The following is a 20,844-nucleotide window of genomic DNA, read 5'->3' on the forward strand; positions in this document are numbered from 1 at the left end:
TGTGTGGTGTGCTTGCCGTATGCGGGCTCCACAACTCTGAAGGCAGGTGTAAGCCATCAACATCAAAACCTAGATAATCTTTTCCCATACACTACGTGTCCAAAAAAGAAAATAGGAAATGTGCTGAAATGAAGTGAACATTGTAGGGAGATAATGTAAACAAGGAAGTACAAACTGCAACTGTTTGCTTTGTATTCAAATAATTTGAGCATTAAGTGGACAAATGTCCAAAAGTGTTTGACTATGCAATTGACATTGTGTCCCTTGGTCATCTAAAATAGCCACTATAATCACACATTATATGTGGTTTGATGTTGTTTCTGATTGTCTCATGATATGTCTCTGACTCAGTGTGTTGATGTTGAGTGCGTGGGATTGGAAAAGTGCAATGAACTGTAAAAATACTTGGGAAGAACTTGTGAGAAGAGATAAGTGCAGTTTTACAGTGGGTAATGAAAGTGGTGCTTGAATTTTGTTACATCTGCAGAAGATGCAAACAAGCTCTAATCATCGCAATGTTCTTCTGCTGAACATACATATTGTATTTGACAAAGAATTGAAGTTTATGAATGTTTTGCTACTTTTAATCAGTCCCTGAACCCATACATGTACCACTACCTGATGTGCGACCCCTTGAAAGTGAAAACTCACTTAGCTTGTATATGCCAAATATTTATGAGGTTTTTATTTTCGCAAATTTCGCGAGTGGGATGCCATTCACAAATTTAAAAACGTGCGAAAATATCAACTTTCATTCCGACATAAATGTGACCTTGCATACATTTCTCCTGTCAGTAATGTACCAGGTACTCCATGATTGCAAATTTAACCACTTTGCAAAATTATCAGGGAGTCCTGATTTGCAGGAAATTAAACTCGCTGAATATATGGCGTGTACAGTAATATGCATGAAGGGCTTGCAGAATAGTTGGCTCTTAACCTCAGCCATTTTTTATGCCTCCGCCACGAAGTGGTGCCGGAGGCATTATGTTTTCGGGTTGTCCGTCCGTCCGTACGTCCGTCCGCTTTCGTTTACGCGATAACTTGAGTAATATTTACTGGAATTTTACCAAACTTGGTCCAAGTATGAAGTATGATGGGGCAATTATTTGATTACTGTAAAACATGATAAATTTGCGGCATGAAATTTTCGCGAATTGGAGCCGACAGCTTTTTTCGTGGCATAAAATTTTCGCGAATTGCCACTGGCGTTCTATGCATGTAGTGTAGACAAAAACTTTCGCGTGCATTTTAATTTAGCGAATTTTGGCGCTCGCGAAATTCGTGAAATTAAAATGCTCGCAAAAATTCCTCGTTTTACAGTAGATTTTTGGTGAAATCGGCTAAAGGTCAAAGGTCAAGGTCAAATCATTAAATTGTATCCGTTTACGCGATAGCTCAAGACTGGATAGAGCAAATTTCACCAAACTTTATTGGAGGATGATGTATAATGGGACAATTACTTGACTAGTTTTTCAGTGAAATCGGACAGAGGTCAAAGGTCAAAGATCAAGGTCAAATCCAAAAATTTATCTGTTTACGTGATAACTCAAAACTGGATGAAGCAGCTTTCACCAAACTTGGTCCAAGGATGATGTATGATAGGAAAATTAGTTGAGTAGATTTTAGTGACATTGGCAAGAGGTCAAAGGTCAAATGGTCAAGGTCAAATGCTACAAATGTTGCAATTTCCCCCATATCTATGCAATGCCCAAAGGTATTTTCTTGAAACTTGGTGTGGACATGTACTACTGCGTAGAGATTCTCCAGAGAGAGTTTCATGTCATAAGGTCAAAGGTCAAAAGGTCAAAGGTTAGGTGAAAATGTTGCAATATCACTTTTCTTGCAAATGGTTCAATGTATCTTCGTGGAACTTGGTACATACGCATGTACTGACTGGCAGGGATTATGTAGGGAATTTAGGGGTCATGGGTCAATAGTCATGGGTCAAAGGTCAAGGTCCTCTCCTCAAAATTTTACTATTTCCCTCATATACTAGTATATGCAATGCTTGCATTATTAGTTTCAAAACTTAATACATTCATTACCTAATGGAGATTCTCTGGGAAATTTCCAGCCAGAAGGTCAAAGGTCAAAGGTTAAGGGTCAATGGCCAGGTTTCAATGCCCCCCCCCCCCCAAAAAAAAAAAAAATCAAAAATCAATTTTGTACCGTCATTACACTCTTTCTTCATACCTTGGAAATTACTCAATGCATAAACTTATAAAAAGGTCTGTCAGAATTCAAGTAAAAATTCTCAATTCCCCATATACAATTGTATGTGTACCTGCACTCTTAAAAAATTAAGGCAAACCCAGTTCAAGACATTTCTGACAAACCTGTCATTTCAATATTTTGCCAGTTATGTGAAACTGTCATGGATCACACATTGTGAAGACATTGTACTATACGCCTATTGGGAGAATCATGCATTATGGCGGAGGCATCAGTCGCCATAGCGACATTTCTAGTTTTTTCATGCCGCATCAAAGTCTGTATCAATCATTTTTCTCTCTTTCTGTCCATTTACCCCTAGGGCTACCCCAGGAGCACCGTAGAGTTCCTGATGGACACCAGGAATGACTGCAAGCAGTTCTGGAAGACCTGCGTGGAGCACCACGCCTTCTTCCGCCTCACCCAGAACAAGTACCCGCGGTCCAGGAGGCGGCTGCTGAGCCGCGGCTCCACGTTCCGATACAGGTACGCGTGTGTTGCATGGGAGAGAAGAACAAAATGATTTCGTGCCCCGCCCCTTCCCTGACAACAGGCATCAGGAATTGGCTTGTAGTGAGACAGTTGGGCTCAGAAACAATAAAGCACTTTATTATAAACCTTGAGACATGTGAGCTTATTCATATCATCTCCACAGGGTATTTCTTAACGGGAAATATATCCTAGTTCATTTATCAATACTCACAGAAGTTCTTCCACTTGAAAGCTTCTGATACAAAGCTTGACAAGCATACTTGACTTATGTTCTAATGAGCATTTGATATCCCAACTATCATCTACTTTTGTGCATTATTTTGAACTGATTTTTTGCCAAAAATACCACAAGTTTAATGGAAATTACAGTTTAACCAAATGAGATCACTACATATGTCTAGAGGTTAAAAATACCATTTTCCACCAAAATGATGCCGTCTCAGCTCTCAGAATATTGCAGTGCTGTTTGCAGGGTTGGCATTCCTGAGCATTTGAAAGCAGAGAAACCTGTTTGTTTGATCAATAACTATTTCTCTGCAAGTGAAATTGTTGTAAAGGAGAAAGAGGGATCCCAAAAGAGTTAACGATCAGATATTGATGTGTATTGCAGGAAAGGAAAACATACTGTTTTTTTTTTTCACATACAAAAAAGGCTTTTGAAAGGGTTTCAGCTCTCAGAAACTGCAATTCTGTTTTGGTTGGGATCCTCGGTTAGACCACAGTTTAAACTGTCGCTTTGAGGAAAAACTTGACAGATTATATACATGCATGAACTGTTTATACAATAATAATAATACATTCCCTCATTTTACATGTCATATTTTTGTGCTTGTGTTCCATTCTTTTTCAGCGGGAGGACGCAGAAGCAGGTTGTTGAGCAGGCGAGGATAGGAGGCCAGTCTCGGTCTTTAGTGTGAGTTACTGAGCTAATTGTTATTTATGCAACGCCTAAAAGAAAGTAGCCATCCGATTGGTCGATTGCTCATCACATGACATTCAGTGAAAAATTCCATTGCACGCTGTAAGCTGTGCAATTTCCTTTGAGCAAAAAAGGATATCGCATGGCTAACGTCACCAATTTCATGGTTCATGTTTCCAGGTTAGCATGCCTGTATAGTGACGGGGCGATCGTTAACATTAAACTGCACATTACTTCAATATGAGACCATTCTGAAGCAAATAATTTTCACACAACAATAGATACATAATGTACTCTTAAATGAATCCCACAAGGATTGGAACAATCATCCCCCAGCATTCCCACTGATCAGTGATCAGTTACTAGCTATCCCCAGAGTGTTGCGTTATTCAGCTAGGAGTCCCCATTCCATAAGTACTATCTGCAATGAAGATTATGTGAACTTTCACAAACACTATACTACATTATTGCAACAAACAGAAGTAAGAGTACCCCCCCCCAAAAAAAAAACAAACAAACAAACAAACAAACAACAAAAACAAAAACAAAACATGATGAATATGGATATAAGAGAGCACTTTCATTCAGGTACTGTATGAGTCAAGCTTTTTGGCTCATTCATCTTTGATTCCATGAATGTTATACATGTATACTCATGCCAAATAGAATTTCATTGCTTCAAAAACAAATTACATCTAAGTAAGATACCTATCAGTGTCAATAATAAAAGGTTACTTTTTTGTGACTCTTATAGGAAGTCCTTTCTCTTTTATCGGTCACTCTTTCAGGAGCATGAATGCATCAAGAATGTCAACAAGAAGTCTTGGTGCCCCTCGCACCACAACGCCGCTGACCATTGACATGACAGAGACAATAGTGACTGACCACCACAGTGCACCCAACTTGGCCTTCCCAGACGATCCCACCTATGCCAAACCGGAGGTACCGAAGAGTCCGGTCTCGGACTCACCGACCTCGCCCCCTTCGTCAACGCCCATCACCCCAGTCCACGAGAACTCCCGCATCGCCATACACAAGGGTCAGTCCAACTCCAGTATCATGTACGAGTACATTGTAAACGACGACAACTCACAGCAGCAGCCCCAGCCGGAGGTAGACCAGAGCCAGGCCAGCCGACTGGCCAATGCCACGGCACCCTTCAATGCCAGGATGGAGCCGGAGCCCATGGCAGCCGGAGCCGAGACCCGCCTGGACGCCCTCTCCGATGCGGAGCCGAGGAGGAACGGAGACATCAGCGCTGGAGGCAATCTGAGTATGACCACTTCTTCTAGCTCTTCCAGTCTAAGTGTTGTTAATGAGGGTAGGGAAGGGGAGGAGGAGGAGGAGGGGGAGGGGGAGGCGTCGACCATACCTATCGTAAGGCCCATTGCTGACATCCTCCGCCCCCTCCTCATCGGTGGGAAATTCACTTCCGAGGACTCCGACGACAGCGACTCATCCCTCGTGTCCTCAGGGTTGGAGGAAACAAAGACGGAGGGAAACGGAGATGGGGAAGGGGGGAGAGACGGGGAGACGGACAACCCAGACTACGATCTGGGCTCTGTCTCAGAGATGCTGAGTGAGCTGGATACAGTCAGTCCCTCGGAAGTGGAGACCCAGGTCCATAGTGAAGCTACCCTTGCCCTGTTAAGTGAGATGAGCACTCCCGGCACTTTCAGCGAGCCGGAAGGGGGGATCCTCAGCTTGCCCGAGGTGCTGTCAGATACTGAACCCAATTCCGATGTCTTTAAAAGTTTAGGTTCCCCAGATTCCGTCAGTGAACTTGATCATGACGAAAACACTCTATCCTCTCTGAGGACTGCCGATCCTCTCTTCTTACCGGAGGTAGATGCGTTGTTGATAAAGAAAAGCCTTAGTAGGAAGGATAGTCCCGATTTCAGCAGTAGCAGCAGCAGCAGCAGCCTTAGTAGTGAAGACTATGAGAAGAGAGGGCGTAGTGAGACAGAAATCAAAGTTGAAAACCCCATGGCAGAAGTGCTCCGCGTTGCCTCCGAGCTTGCCAGCCCGGGGACGGACGATGGGTTCACAATGTCAAGTTTTGATACCAGGAGTCTAAATTCCTTCTCCCACGCCCAGTCTGAAAATGTGACAAACGGGCTGGGGAGTACAATAGACTACAAGGCAGGTGAGAATCTCCATAGTGATTATAAGGCATTTAGGCAAGAAAGGCAGCTGTTCTTTGAGAGCAGTGAGAATCTAGGGGAATCCCTCGGTGAGGCCAATGCCAACCTTCAATCTCTCGAGGAAAATCTTGATAAAACATCCCACACCTTGACAGAGCTGGAGCAGAGCCTGGCCAAGACGAGGCAGAGCCTCCAGGCCATTGAAGATGATGGCTTCACAGAGACCAGCTCGGGGACAGACCCAGATGATGAAGTCAAGGGGGTCATTTCTAAGGGCTTAGCGGGAATAGGTGTTGATAAGGATTCACTCCTGTTTCATAAGGGGAATGCTGCCGCTGCTGTTGCTGCTTCTGCTTTATCTGATCGTCCCAGTGGGTTAGAATCGCTGAGAGGTGTAGGGGAAACTGCTAGTCCCACTCCATTGTCCCTGAAGATTGATTACCTCAGAGACTACGATGAATTGTTCCCAAGAGACGTTTCCCTTGTCGATGACGAGTCGGGCAACTCGACAGCCCCCCTCCAGTCCCCGCCCCACCATTACGTGAGTCCCGGTATAATCCCCGAAAGTAGTCTTCCCAAGCTGCCGGAGTTGTCCAGGGAGATGGTTGCCCAGTTAGATGCCCAGACCCATGCCACACCCGGTAGGAGACTCCTTTCGGACGAGACCGAGGGAGGGGGTGATGATATCCTGGGGGACCTTCCAAACATTGGCTTTCAGGGACCGGGAGTTAGTTGGCAGAGACAGGTTAGCCAGTCCATGTATGTCAGTAAGTTGAGGGTTCAGATTCCGCGGCCGGGCGAGCTGGTGATTCCCCCGGGGAGTGTCGGGAGTGCCACCAAGTCAAGCAGCCCTGGGAGTGACGATTCTCTGCGCAGGCAGTTTGGCACGATGCGCAACTCAGATGACCTTGTCAGTTGTAGTGAGCTGAGTTTTGGAAACCTAGAAAATGAGAGCATGCGTGTGCACTGTGAGGATGCTGCGTACCTGCCGTTGCCGCGTGCTGATGGTGGTGAGAGCCTGAGCGAGAATGAGAGCGACAGTGAGATCGGGAGTGAGGCGGGCACGAGTACGAGCTCAAACGACAGCTGTGTCTACCAGTACAAAGTCTCGGAGGCCAGGTACACCAAGACGCACTCCAAGAGTAGTCTTGGCGAGTCTGGCAGCTCAAGCAGCGACGGGGACGACGCGCTCGCTCCAGACACAAATGGCATCGCCGCGCGCTTTCACCCCTTCGGTGGCAGCGACGGGATAATGACCGGAAACGGGCATGACCTGTTTGCTGACCTTGAGGGCAATGATTTTTCATTGGCAGCGAGCACTTACAACTCTGACGATTTCGACTAAACGGCCAAATGTGCTTACTTTTCTTGCTTAACGCAAGCATGCTTGTAATAAACACTGCTTCTCAGCCCATGCTCTATTGTAAGTTAGTAAGCTTTTACATAGCATTAGTTCTGTTATCTTTTCAGAGAAACAATTGCTTGCAAGATGATTTAGAACAAAATATGAATGATCATTTGGACATTCCCATATATCTGGAGACATTGGGGGAGTTCTATATTTGCAACTATGAGTGTACGCCAGAACGAGTCACAAACTTGTGCCCTGTTTTAAAATATACATATCTTATGAGAGGAAGAAAGGCCTACACTCTTCGTCTTTGTACAGTGTCAAAGCCTTCTGCTTCTCATCTGACGATATTTTTCTCTCTTGACACTGCTTCTCAGTAGTAGCCGCCAAGAACATAATCTACTGAGTAAATAGCATGGCACAACTTGTCAACAGTGTAAAGTGAAGCCTCAATAATGTTATTGTCGTGCCTCCGCCACAAAGTGTCGCCGGAGGCATTATATTTATATATGTATCCTGATATAACTGCCAAGTTCATTCACCAGACATACCAGTGAATTTGTCCATGCAGCAAACAATCTAGCCCCAGGTGCAGTCGATCTGCTCGAATCTGACAACATTGTACATATCGTGAAGTGCTAATCGCGGGGTCGATATCCAGTACTAAGGGAGGTGTTGCCCGTGGCGTGGGGTGCTCCTACACACGAGCGAGCCCAAGAGATTGTACTACTCTGGTGCCATCCTGTAGCTAGCCTTTAACTCGATACCTGTAGACACCCCTGAGACTATTGCTCAGTTGGCGTTCCTCCAACAGATACGGGCTTGCGAATGGTACTACTTTGTCTCTCTCAATCCCGCTCCCGTGAACCTTACTAGAGCTTCTTCAAAAGCTGTGCTTGCGCCCCGTAAAGCCAGTTAACCGCATCATTCTGCAAATTCACTCAGTAGACTTAGAAGCTGCCATACATTACCCATGTATATAAACCATCAAGACCTGTAGTGGACATGATGCCTCTTTGGCGCTCTGTACAAAGCGCAGCCCTTTAAGAGCTTGTAGATAACCAGGCAGATACACATACACACTTCAGTGCTCTGTATTAAAGCTAATTGACACAAGTGTAACCACCTTGCATAGTTGTTCCCTCCAAATACATCCATTGTTGCAACATTAACTCGCGGGGGTTGGAAAATCTGTGAGGACACTGCATCAGCATTCCGTACAATCTCACAAATTTCTTGTATGCAAAATTTCTTGGATCTTCTCAAAACTGGAGCCATTGAAAAGGATTGAAAGGGACTGGTAATAATCAGTTAGCCCTTGATTTTCATGTGGGGCTAGAATTTGGTATTTTGATGAGGGGTTAGACACTTTGAACATTAAAACATGAAACCCAGACAAAGACCTGATGATCCAAAGAGCATGTAGGTTATGTCATCACACACACAAAAAGAAATGTGTATCAAGATGACGTCTTACATAGGAAAAGTTATATTATGATATGTTTTCCCTTAGAAGATGGGTGGGGGGGGGGGGGGGAGATAAAAAAATGTGTTGAGGAGGGGACAAAATTTGTTTGTAATATACAAAAGGCAACAGACATTATCGTTGGCACACGTCAACAGCAAAAAATAAGACAAAGCAGTGTTACCTAATAACCATCTCCATGATAGGTGACAAGGTTTCTTTATCTTGTTAGTGTGAATGACAGTGATGAGTTCACATACATTTACATCACAACCGAAATGTAAAGTAGGCTATGATTTCAGCACACTCTAGTCACTCCCAGGTAGAGTTTTTCCTGTAGAAGGTCCTGTAAACTGATAGTCATGCTCAAATGATATGTAACACAAAAATAGTACTTGCTCTGATGCTTTGAAAGGCTTTACGTATCGGTGGAATAGTCGGTGTACTACTTGGAGATATTTGGATATAATCTGTCGAATATCTGATACTGATGGTGATTTGTTTTGTCAATCAGCTAGCAAAGGAGATATCTCTGTGCTCTGTGTCTGCTTCTAGGGCCGTACCTTTGCAGGTCATTCACAAACCAAAAGGATTTGCCTATTAATCAGATAACTGTATTTGCTGTGATTCAATCAGAAAGCAGATCATTAATTTGAGATGAATTTCTTGTGAGACATTCTAGCTCTTTTGTGTCTTTTATTTTTTCATTGCCAATCTGCATTCTGTAAATGATATAATTTCATTCAGACCAATGTACCCGTAGCTTACGTCAGTAGTTGAAGGTAGGTTGTTTCATTTTTGTGTGAGTCCCCACAGGTGATGTGATTTTAGCATATCTCTAGTGCTTCACTTGTAACATCTCGAACCCCCCCCAAAAAAAAAAATAGATAATTAAAAACCCCAAAGAAGACATGTGATATACACTCTTTTCTTACTCATTCCAGAGATTTTGAACTATGAACTTTGAGGATGTAATGACCAAGTTTCCAAACTACTATGTATTTGTATGAAAAGCCACTTTGATAGTACATTTTTGCCCCCCAAAATAACACCTTGTTTTATTCATTACACTCATTTAACTATACTAACCCCCATACGTAACACGCAAGGACACAGATGACTGTGGTACCAGGATCTAACGGATTTTTGTCTTGTTGTAGTGTGCGGTGTTTCAATGAATCCACTGATTAACGTGTTGTGTGATTTCATTGTAGTTGCTTCTAACAACTCACAGTTTTTCCACCTGAACACACATGCACTTTGTGATCATGAACTACTTTTGATTTAGTTCTGGAAACAATTATTGTTGGATGTTTTTGATTTTCCATATATAGGTTACGTGGACTATATGTAATAATGAAAAGATATGACCCAAGAAGAAGGGGGGGGGGGCAAATTGGAATCATTTGCTTGTTAAACTGGGATGCCAAATTGTATAGACATCAGAGTTGATTGTACAGTAGCTCTGTACATCTTCTTTTTTTTCCCTTTTGAACAAATTTGAAATTATCACATTTTCTTATACTGTACCAACATGGGAAAGCTTTTTTTAAATTCCATTTTCTAGCAGGTTATAATTATATATTTTTGCCCTAGGTATAGATTTATTCAAGTTCCTTTCTATCAGTTTGACACCTTTCCCAGTGCATTTACTTAATCTGGTCCATAAAATTATTTCATGTAAATGTAATTTGTTTAGTATTGAACAATAATTTAGCCAATATCAGAAAAGGTTTTATTGAGCAAACAAAAAATGACCACCAAAGTCTGGCAGATACTTACGATAAATTCTTTGTCATCAAATTTGGAGCCCTAGGACAAAGTGTTTTTTTTTTCGAAGACATTTTGAAGTGAGAGTATTTCTCACACAGAGTTTCTGTAAACCAACAATAATAATATCATCTTACTGCTTTCATGAAGGCTATATATTTTTTAGTGTGAAGAAGCCTCAAACATCTTGAATGAGATGACTGAACACATGAATTTTATAATCTCAAAAGGGAGGCTTCAAAGCCACATCCCCCCCCCCCCCCCCCCCCCCCGTCCTCTTGGTCAATCGGCAATTATCTTATTTCTTCATATAGCTTTCACCAATCTTTCTGAAAATTTTCTTTCTTTTTGTGAACAAAATTAGACAAAACAATTACAAAACTGAACATATATACTTGATTACGTAAAGAAACAATGCGCAATGTTAAAGATTTTACTCTATTAAAAAAGACCTTATCCTATAAAGAAAGCAGAGCATAACATTGTTATGTGTCAAACTTGATTCTCCAATTTTGAAAATGAAGAGTTCATTTGTCTCTCCTCTTAGCAAAGTAATAATTCTAATTCTTTTTCTTTTTCTTTTCAACTGAGATTTGAAGTCAAGAACAGTTAGAGGTTTGGCCTGGAATTTTCAGATAGAAATATAATACTTCGACAGTAAAAACATACATCAATTTTGCTGTAATTTTGACAGCAGTTAAACTGTATATATGTATCATTTTTACTCAGTTCATCAGAAAAGAATGCCATTTTTTTTTTTTGGGGGGGGGGGGGGGGTGGGGTCAAAATCATGCCTTGAAGACTCATGTGGCATATATGCCAGGAAGAAATCTACAAAAATGTTACCACATTGCATCAACATTTTTAGCAATCAAATTCTGACTGAGTATATCATAGTGGATAAATTACTAACTGTACTAGTTTTACAGACATACTTTACTGTTAGTATCTTTTATATATGTATGATTTCATTTTTTTCCCTTCTAATTTGATTTCAATTTGCTGCTGTGCACAATCAAAAATGTGTTTGAATTTGCATAATCTTTGCATTCCGGGTAAAATTCTGCCTGCCAAAGGACTATGATATGACCAACACTTCCCAGGGCTTTAAAAAAAAAAAGGGGAAATCAAGAATTTCGTGGACGAAAACGTATTATTACAGTGAACCTGTATCTACTATATGCAGACATAAACAGAAAAAAAGCTGTGTATTGCAAGGAAATCTTGGATCTGACTTTCATAGAATTATCCTCTCTTTTTTTCTTTTCTTTTCTTTTTGAGAAAGAGAGAGGTTGGTTTGAAATCATTTTTCCTGTCATGACAATATTGCTTCTTTGAAATTTGGCTCTCCACAAAAGATTTACTGTTCCAAAATACTATATTCCATTCATCTGATCTATCAAAGTCGTTGCAGCAGAAATTTACAGAACTTCACTCCTTTTTTTGTTTTTTGTCTGTTTGCAATCAAGCTGTGTCTGTGACACTGATGACATTTAGGGCTCCTTGCCTTCCTCAGAGAACTCTTATTGCACTGCCCCATGAAGAGCTGTTTGAAAGTGAGCCAGGGCTGTCAAGCCAACATTCTCATCTAGAAATCAGGCGGCTTCCAAATAACCGTCAGGTAGACACTCATGCACATCAATGGGTGAAATAATTCCAAAAGCACGAAGGCTTTTATGATCTTTTGACACCAGAAATATTCACATTTTCACAGAGACTGGCCAGCCTTAGTTAGTATGGACAGGCTTTTCTTTTTCTGTTCGTTTTCGTTTTCATTTTTTTTTTTTTTACGAGTCCACTGCATGCAGAAATCCCCGAATTGACAAAGCAAGGGCTGTGTTATGTTTGTAACTAACAAATGATAAGTGCTGGTATATATTCTATAGCAGAGTAGCTCTGTGTGGTTGATGGTTGCATGGAATGAGATGGAAACGATTCATGATTTGTTTCTTTGATATATTTATTCATTCATTTTTTTTTTTTTTTTTGCTTTTGTATTTTATCAGAAAGGTCTGGGTTTCCAAAGCTCGGGTACTTGACATTTTCTTTTCTGTTTTCTGTTTTGTTTTTTTTTCAAAGGAGAGCTTAGATATAAAAGGAAGTTGCCCTCATTTGCCAAGTTCTGCTGAAATTGCAAATAGACTCTGGCCTGTTGTCATTCAAAATGCTGGCTGAAGTAGAGAGCCTATCAAAACATGGAATTTGCAGCCGTCTTCAGAAACGGTTTGTCTGCAGTTCTGAACATATCTTTGGCCCCGCAGGACTGTCAACACAAGTAGAACAAAAAGCGTTATGCCATGCTTCTCAGTGGAAATGAGGGTTTAAAAAGAAAAAAAATCTGGAATCACGAGAATGACCCAGGTACGAGAATCAACACTTCAGAATTTTCGTGGGAAATATGCAGATTGAGCACGGGGGCTACTTCCTAGTCAACACTACAGTTGTGCAAGTGTCATTTGAGAGCAAAGTTTGCAGCTGTTTTTGCGAGCTTTCTCTTCTTGCGTTTTTAGAGAACAGAAAGAGTAGAAACAAACACCTGTGGCGCATGACTTGGTAAACACAAACTCGCAGTCCGTAAATTATCTGAAAGAGAATTAAAACAGAGGAATGATAATGAAAAAAAAAAGTAGCACATATGACCTGTGGTTATTATTAAAATCTTTATGCTGAATAATAAAAAGCAATCAAATCACTCAACGAAAGTGCTTCCAGAAGTTCTGATTCTATATCCAGTTTCATTTGCATCTAAGTGTCTTTGTCAGAAGACTATAACATTTCATTAAAGGAGATGGGAAAATAAAACACAAGTCAGATTATGGACTGTGAAGTCATACTCTTGAATAATGCAGATATGTCAGATTATACAATTATTCGCTATGTTTTGTAAAAATACTTGTTTACACTTGTTCATAAGTCAAGAAATGTGACTTGAATGGTCAGAATCATTTTATCTGTGAAACGAAGATTAGATTAGGCATAATGATGCATAAACTGTTAGCATCAAATGACAATGCTGTTGTATTTTCCTTAAAATGAAAGATGGAAGGGCTTGAATAGATAGCATTTACTGTATTTTGAAAAGTAGAATAAATTGTATTGACTATCTATCTTCCAAAAATTAAATGGGTCTAGAAGCATGATATGCAAATGTTCTTTCAAATACTTGGTCTCTTCCACTGTTTGTGTGATATATAAAGACAATACAAAAAGAATTGAGAAGAATCAAGTGAGAGTCTAAAAAGTAGTAGGTGCCAAAAACATTCATGGTGCAATCATTTTCTGACAAATAACAACTCTTTTATAATTGTTCATCTTTCTTGAGACAAATCAAGAGTATTTTCTTATCTTTTTTGTATTCGTGTTTGTAATTAGACCAATCTTGAAATAGTGTAGTGTGTAGCTGACAATCATACAATGTACTTAACAGACTTTTTGTGTCTCTAATGATAGGCAGTGGCCATTTCCAAAACTGAAATCTGAATGAAAATGAAGAGAATATTGTAAATAATTATTCTGTGACAATTGTTTGACTGGCACTAAAGTGTAGGAAAGGCATGTTAAGAAAATTGCCACAGGTAAAACATAGATTATTAGCAATGGTGTATGGAATGATGTGACAATCGTATGACGTAAAGACAATGTATTCCAATTGTCATGTAAATTATCTAAACTAGTCAGCCACTAATTATTTCTCGGAGTGATGACTTTCTAGTTTTTTACTATGAAATAGATATTCATATTCATAATTTGTAATTGATTTCGAGAAGGTTTTGAATCATAAATATTGTGTGTGTGCATATAATGTATGTATTGATTCAGAATGTTATGCTGTGTTGGACAAATGTAACTTTTCTTTTATTTGTGCACACCTAAGGTAGCATGCAGAAGGAATAGGACCAAATTGTAATGTCATCAGTTGAGATGCAGAAGGACTCAAATGCTTCACACAATTTTTTTTTTTGGGTGGAATTAGTGTCTTTTTGTCTCTACACTGATGGTATGTCGACAGGAATATTACTTGCTTCTTTTCTCTTGTTTTTTTTAAAAGTATTTTGCATGTTTTTCCTTTTTTTTTTCTTGCCGTGAATCAGTTTCCATCTCATATCATTCCATCATTCTACTGTAGGAATCTTGGATGTTGTCGTGCCATCCCTTTTCTCCCCCCCCCCCCTTTTCCAGGTTTTTTTTTTTTTTCCAAAAGTTTTGGCTTTGCCACCACACTACTAACCATTCTCTTTCATCTTTTGTCTTTGTTGTTGTGTGCATGTGTGTGCTTTGTGTGCGTGTGTGTGTGTTTGTGTGTGTGTTTGTCCATTTGTGCTTGTTCTGAGAATGGCTTGCTTGCCCCATAAGTCATTGAAAATTATACATGTGGAGTTGAGTGCCCAGTTGATCATCGTCATTGTTACGATATGGAAAGGCACGATAAGTCTACTCTGATAAAGATGCATTGTAAATGTGATAGCATGTAGAAGTTACATTCATGCCTTACCATTCCCCCTCCCTCCACAATTTTCATTGCCAGACACTGAGAAATTGATTCCTGTATTCTTGCTCTTTCTATATTTTAGGCACAGATTATTTTCTCTGCTATATATGGGGTTCTATTTTGACACCTTGGTCAATTTCAAATACTCGCCATTACATTTGTAAATAAAGCACTTCTGTGCTCTGTATATGACTCTGATATGACAACAGTATAAAGTAAAGCAAGTTTTGCTCTCTTTTGTAAGGGATGTGGTGATAGCTGTAACAACTACATAAAACATAAGCACACACAAAATCATCTGGACGAATTGAAAGGGAGGTTACATTTCAAATTTCCACACTTACAGAGATGACAAGGCAGCTTCACCATGTTTCCCTGTAATGTGATGCTGTGATCAACCTGTTTGACCAGCAGAAAAATTATTCCTTTGAAGAAGTCATGACATAATACTGTCTACCGACAACAAAATCACCCGACAACAAAATTTCTCGCAGTGCTTGATAGGTATAGATTTACACTTTTAATCATATAATTATCAAACTTTGTCTTTACGGTTAAGTAGGGAATGGCAGTAGGTCTTTTTAAGTGATATGTTTGTACTTTAGTAGCAAAATAACCCATTGAGGATGAGTTGATAGTGCTATAACACTCATTTCCCATAGACACCTGCCCGAGTATTCTCGGGACAAGTCTTCAACGGGTTCAGGCATTGCATTCAGTTTGGTCTTTGAGAGGTACCACAGCTGAATGTGCATTGGATGAGGCCTAGTGTGAAGCTGTGAAATGGAGTTTTCTCAGAAGTCCTCATAAAATACACCGCAACCTTGAAATTGCGTAATATGCCACCGATATATTGTATAATCATTTCTCAGGAATAGAGTTTGAGAGAAAAGATAACAAAATTGTGAAAAATTACTCTTGCAGGCTATTACATTCAGTTTGCTTTAAAAAAGAGAAACTTAATATAATGTATTCAGATTCCTTCTCAGACTAGATCATCAGAAATTTCTCTTCATCTTTTAAAACTTTTCACACCATCGTCACACCATCATCATTATCATGAATGGTAAGTGCCAAAAAGGCATACATGTGCAATTTAATCTCTTACAGATTATATAAAATCCTTTACATTGTTGATCATTTGAAGAAAAAAAAATGAAAAAAGTGCTTTTACACATATTTGTATGAGAACTGTATTCCATAATTTACATATCCATATCTGAAATATATAATTCTAGTTTAACTTTTATTTCCCTCACAAGAGTATTTGATACATCCAATCATGCATCTTTTGAAACATGAAATGTGAGCTCTATGAAAGTATTACGTCGCATTTTATACTGTCTTAACATTTGGGTTTTTTTTCTGCTCTGCTATTGAGTTTATTTTAGTTTTAGTTTTAGAAGTTGTAAATTTCACTGAAACAATCGATAATGGAGTTGTTAGTCATACAGCTGTATGAAAAAAAAAGTATTTTTTATCAGTTTAAGCATCTTATGTTGCTTTGCAATTTTTCTATGTTTGTATGAGTTGCGTATATATTTTAAGTTTTGCTTTTATACTGGTGCAGTGGTGCTTTATTTTTGTGCATGAAAAGCATTCATTTTTTTTCTTTGTTTCATTTGCAATATGAAATACTTTGCTAATTTGTTCATTTTTTCCTGTTTCAAGACAGCCAAGAGGAGATTTTTATTAGTTTTTTAAAAATCTTTTAGTAAGATTCAGTAATTTGTTCAGCTGTTTTGTTCAAACTTCTGAGCCAGAAAATCTCATGTGTGATAAACAGATTATATTTCAGTGTGTTCATGTTGTGATATTTTAAGATAAAGCCATAAATAATGTTGGCAATAATCCGTATACAAGTTGCCTGTTGTCATAAATTTTATTTAAACATTTTGAATCTGGATCATATCAAATGAAAATTTGTGTTAAGTCAAAGACAAGACATAAAAACTATAAAAAAGAAGACATTGAACACATAAGAATATATGTGAATATATAAAATATTCTGTATATATAGATCTATCAATAAGATTTTACATGTAGTAGCATAGTTTGCTCTTTTTTCCCCTTTATTTCATATCTATTTGTTTATTTGTGCAAAGTTTGATTCCGTAATATGCAGTAAACTTGATCAAGAATGCATTTCCATTGTACTTTACCCACGATAGTCCATGTGAAGATGCCAAACACTCGTATTTCAGATGTTGCTCACGAAATTCCCGCCACTGCTGCGAACTTTCACGAGTCTCAAAAATGAAAAAAGAGAACTGCAGAGTCGCTACCAAGTCCCCCTGATTCTGCATGACACTCCTTGGAAACATGATAGATATCATAGCTTTTCATGTCCCAAAGAGAGAATATTGATGCATTTCCGGAATTGGCAAATTCTTTTTGCATACGGAGGAGCGTAGGGCACGTTTTTTGTGGTGTGGACATTGTTCAGCCCTAAGAAATATACCCCAGAAAATGTATAAATTTCTCGATGCCACACAATGACAGTAATGTGATTAAAGCTGTGATACTTGGTACGATATGCAAGAGGAGATCACTGACTGTTCATGAATATAATCAGGCATACATTGGGGATGTACTACTAAAAGAGAGATGTTGCCTTTAATTAAAAGTTTCTCTTTTTTTTTCCCGAATTGATCAGCGGTGTCAAATTTTTGCACCATATACATTAAAGGTTTCCTAGATGGAAAACTTGATGGTAGACAGCATACATTTTTTTGTTATTCATTTTTTTTTTTTGGGGGGGGGATTTCCCTATCAAATCTCTGAACAAGGGCGTTATCAATATCAAGATACCAACAATCTACTCTTAGTCCTAGTCCTGATATATGGTCAATGAATAGTGACATACCAAAGAAAAGAAGATAACTTAGCAAACAATAAGTAGTTTGAGATGAGTCGCCCACCCCCCTCATAAGAAAAATAAAGAAGTTGATATAGAGAGGTGTGGGATATACTGAAAAATTGTAGCACATTGGAAAATAAAAAGCAATAAATCAGGAAATTCTGCTTTATGCTAATGTTCTATTACTCATGCCAGATTTTTATAATATAGCTTCAGTCTCAAGTTGGATTATTAGTTAGGCTTTTGCTCCTTACATCTTCGGCTGGTTAGAGGAAATGTGTTTAGCCATCCCAAAGCCCATATCATCCACTCTGTATCCCATACTTTGCTCCGTTAAAAACCATCGCCATTTTTAGGGGAAACAGGCTTCAAGCGGATTAGCAGAGTGAAGCCTTCCGCGTCGTGAATTTCCTTCCGTGGCAACGGAGGACCCGGCGGGCTTCACTTGTCTTTTTAGGTTTTTTTTTTTTTTTTCAAAGAGTTTGTTGTCATTTTTATAAGGACATGCCTTGAAGGAGTGAATTCTGTGTTTCATAGGATTACTGTAGAGAAGTGTTTTTGTAAATGTACATTTCACATATGACACCGCATGTTTCATCATTCGCTGTTCTATTGTGGATTTTTTTTTTTTTGTAGATTGAGACCTTCGAGACATCTATCGCACTTATATCATATGCATGTGCTTTTGTACCTACCGCAATACATTGTATGTCACCAACCTTTCATTCCGTAGCCTTACATGACCGAGCATTCTTTCAAACTTTTTTGTCTCTCATCTACGGCAATAACCGTCAGTCATACCCTGACATGAAACACCACACTAGCCTAGAGATCATCACGGCGATGATTGCTCGTTGTATCATCAGTCTTTCTCCTATGATTGTTGTCATAATTGTGGTCTTAATGAGGTATCCTGACAGTCAGTGTAGTTGTTGATATTGGTGTAGGTGTATCACAAGTGTAGGTATAAGTGTAAGTATAAGTGTAGTTGTTGGTGTAGGTGTTAAGTGTAAGTGTAGGTGTGAGCTTGATGTGAGTCAATTGTCGTTGAGGTGTTAGCCATCATCATGAGTTTCATGAGGAGGAAGATGGGTAGGAAGAGGAAGAGGAGGAGGAGAAGGAGGAGGAGGAAGAGGAGGAGGAGGTGGTGGTGGAAGGGGAGGAGGAAGGGGAGGAGGAGAAGGGGGTAGGAGGAGGGGGAATGCTCTCATGGGGAATAAGCTCCTGTCAATCTGAAATGGTGACTAAAGTGTTAGTGTTAGAATACACTACATGCATGTACTTCTATTGCACTCATATGATGAGGATGAAGTTGATGTACCTATAGATGACAGGGCCCTCCAGAGGAGCAGTACCAACACCTCAAGGGCTGCCTGAGGTATGTCTAACCATACGATTGCTATCATTGCTATTATTGATTTTTATCATCATCACCCACTGGGCATCCATTATTGTGATCTCCAAGAAACATTTGGCGATTCAGTGTTCAACTTCCAACAGACACTGGGGGGATATTTTGAGCACTCTGGGAATTTTGAGAGAAAAATTTGTGCAAGCGGTTACGAAGTAACTGACTCTTTTTAGATGGAAGTTTTTATGAAAGCCTGAAAAATTCTAAGGGAACTAGTACAAATCACCTCCTTCAACATTCTGGCAGTTGTTTGATAGTTTACCATATATTTGAGCTTCAGAAGTGTAAAAGTTCAAATTGATATCCTATAAGAAAAGAAACATAATAACCAATGAATGGTATTCTCTTTATGTGATTCAGTCAAAGATAATCTCAATGCAATTTTGACTACTGTTTTATAATGTGACATCGTCTGAAATAAGGTTTTTAACGTGTTGTTTATTAACATTGAAATTGTAGATAAATATGTGGGAGGGATGCTATTTTGATATATAAGTAAATAGTTTAAGCAGCATTTAAAGTAAGTAGCTAGAATCTTTTGAAGAAAAGCTACTTGTAAATCAGGTAACTTTATTTTTTTATGATATAAAAAAATTAATCACCGATACTCGACTGAATCAGCGCATGTAAGATGAAATCTCACCTGTAAATATTGATAGTTGAATGACTGAAGTATTCTATCTCACTGAAAATGTTCATTTTTATAACTTTCAGTTTTCGTAAGTATTTCTTCATGCATTCATGTGTAATTAATGCCATAAAGACATTTTTACCTACCTCTTATTTGTGCAGGACCCGTGAAGGTCCTGACTTTACACACTTTTTCTTGGCTTTTCCCCAATCACGGTTCTCTTATATCATAGGATGGGGAATAGTATACATTGCCAACTCATGTAGCATTTAGTATATCAATTTGTAGCTTACCAAAGAGAAATGTGTATTCTTCAATCTAGACATACGTGGGGACAATGCGGGTGGAAAGATTAAAAGTAATACACATTCATCGTGGTGCCAAAGGAAAGAACTGAATGAATCAAATTACATATATCCCACCTACTAGTCATTTTGTAGCCAGTGAAAACATATCCTTGTATTTGGGTACTTGCCAAAAAAAAAAAAGTATATGAATCGTAGATTTATTCAAGTATATTTAGGAAATATTGTAAGTGTGCATGCTATTCACGTTATGGGAAAAAAAAATCAGTAAGTATGCTTTATGTTCTCTTGCTCTCTATTCTTGCTTACTATGTCATTAACCTGCCATCAGCACACTAAAGATAGTTGCATGAAAACGTTGCACTAATGTACTAACTTTCTCATTCTGCTCACTGTATTCATATTTACATGCCACCTCCTTAATTGTGAATGTGTTAGTATTGTCTGCCCATATATCCTCATATCTTTGAAATAAACCACAGGGCAAAAGTATGTTTTCAAAATGTAATGGTTGTATGATAGAGAATGTGATTTTAGCTGTTGATTTTTTAAAAACAACATTTATGACCAAGATGTGGTATCAAATATATTGATGTAAAGGTAGCTACTTCTCACTATATGGATTTGTATCCTACTGTACTTTAAATGAATGATCGACACAGCCAAAACAAACCTTACAAACATGATTATCAATGGGTGGGACTAATGTCAATCTAAGTTTTGTCATCACGCGTTGGAGACTACACAATATCACAGACATGTACGGTTCCATGTAAACTCTGTTTGAATGTGT

The 20,844-nt window shown here is 39.0% G+C and overlaps 1 protein-coding gene across 1 annotated transcript in view; it reads left to right on the forward strand.

Moving 5' to 3' along the window:
* LOC139711268 (FERM, ARHGEF and pleckstrin domain-containing protein 1-like) overlaps positions 1–20,844 on the forward strand; it is a 135,468-nt gene that overhangs the window by 93,200 nt on the left and 21,424 nt on the right. Inside the window, exons 9-11 of the mRNA XM_071623178.1 lie at positions 2,537–2,700; positions 3,557–3,619; positions 4,414–4,898. Coding sequence (XP_071479279.1) covers positions 2,537–2,700; positions 3,557–3,619; positions 4,414–4,898 — 712 coding nt within the window. The remainder of the gene's footprint in view (positions 1–2,536; positions 2,701–3,556; positions 3,620–4,413; positions 4,899–20,844) is intronic.

This window comes from Diadema antillarum, unplaced genomic scaffold, assembly GCF_040938485.1.
Source record: "Diadema antillarum isolate AM-2024a unplaced genomic scaffold, OU_Dant_1.0 seq00001630_RagTag, whole genome shotgun sequence".
Lineage (NCBI taxonomy): Eukaryota > Metazoa > Echinodermata > Echinoidea > Diadematoida > Diadematidae > Diadema > Diadema antillarum.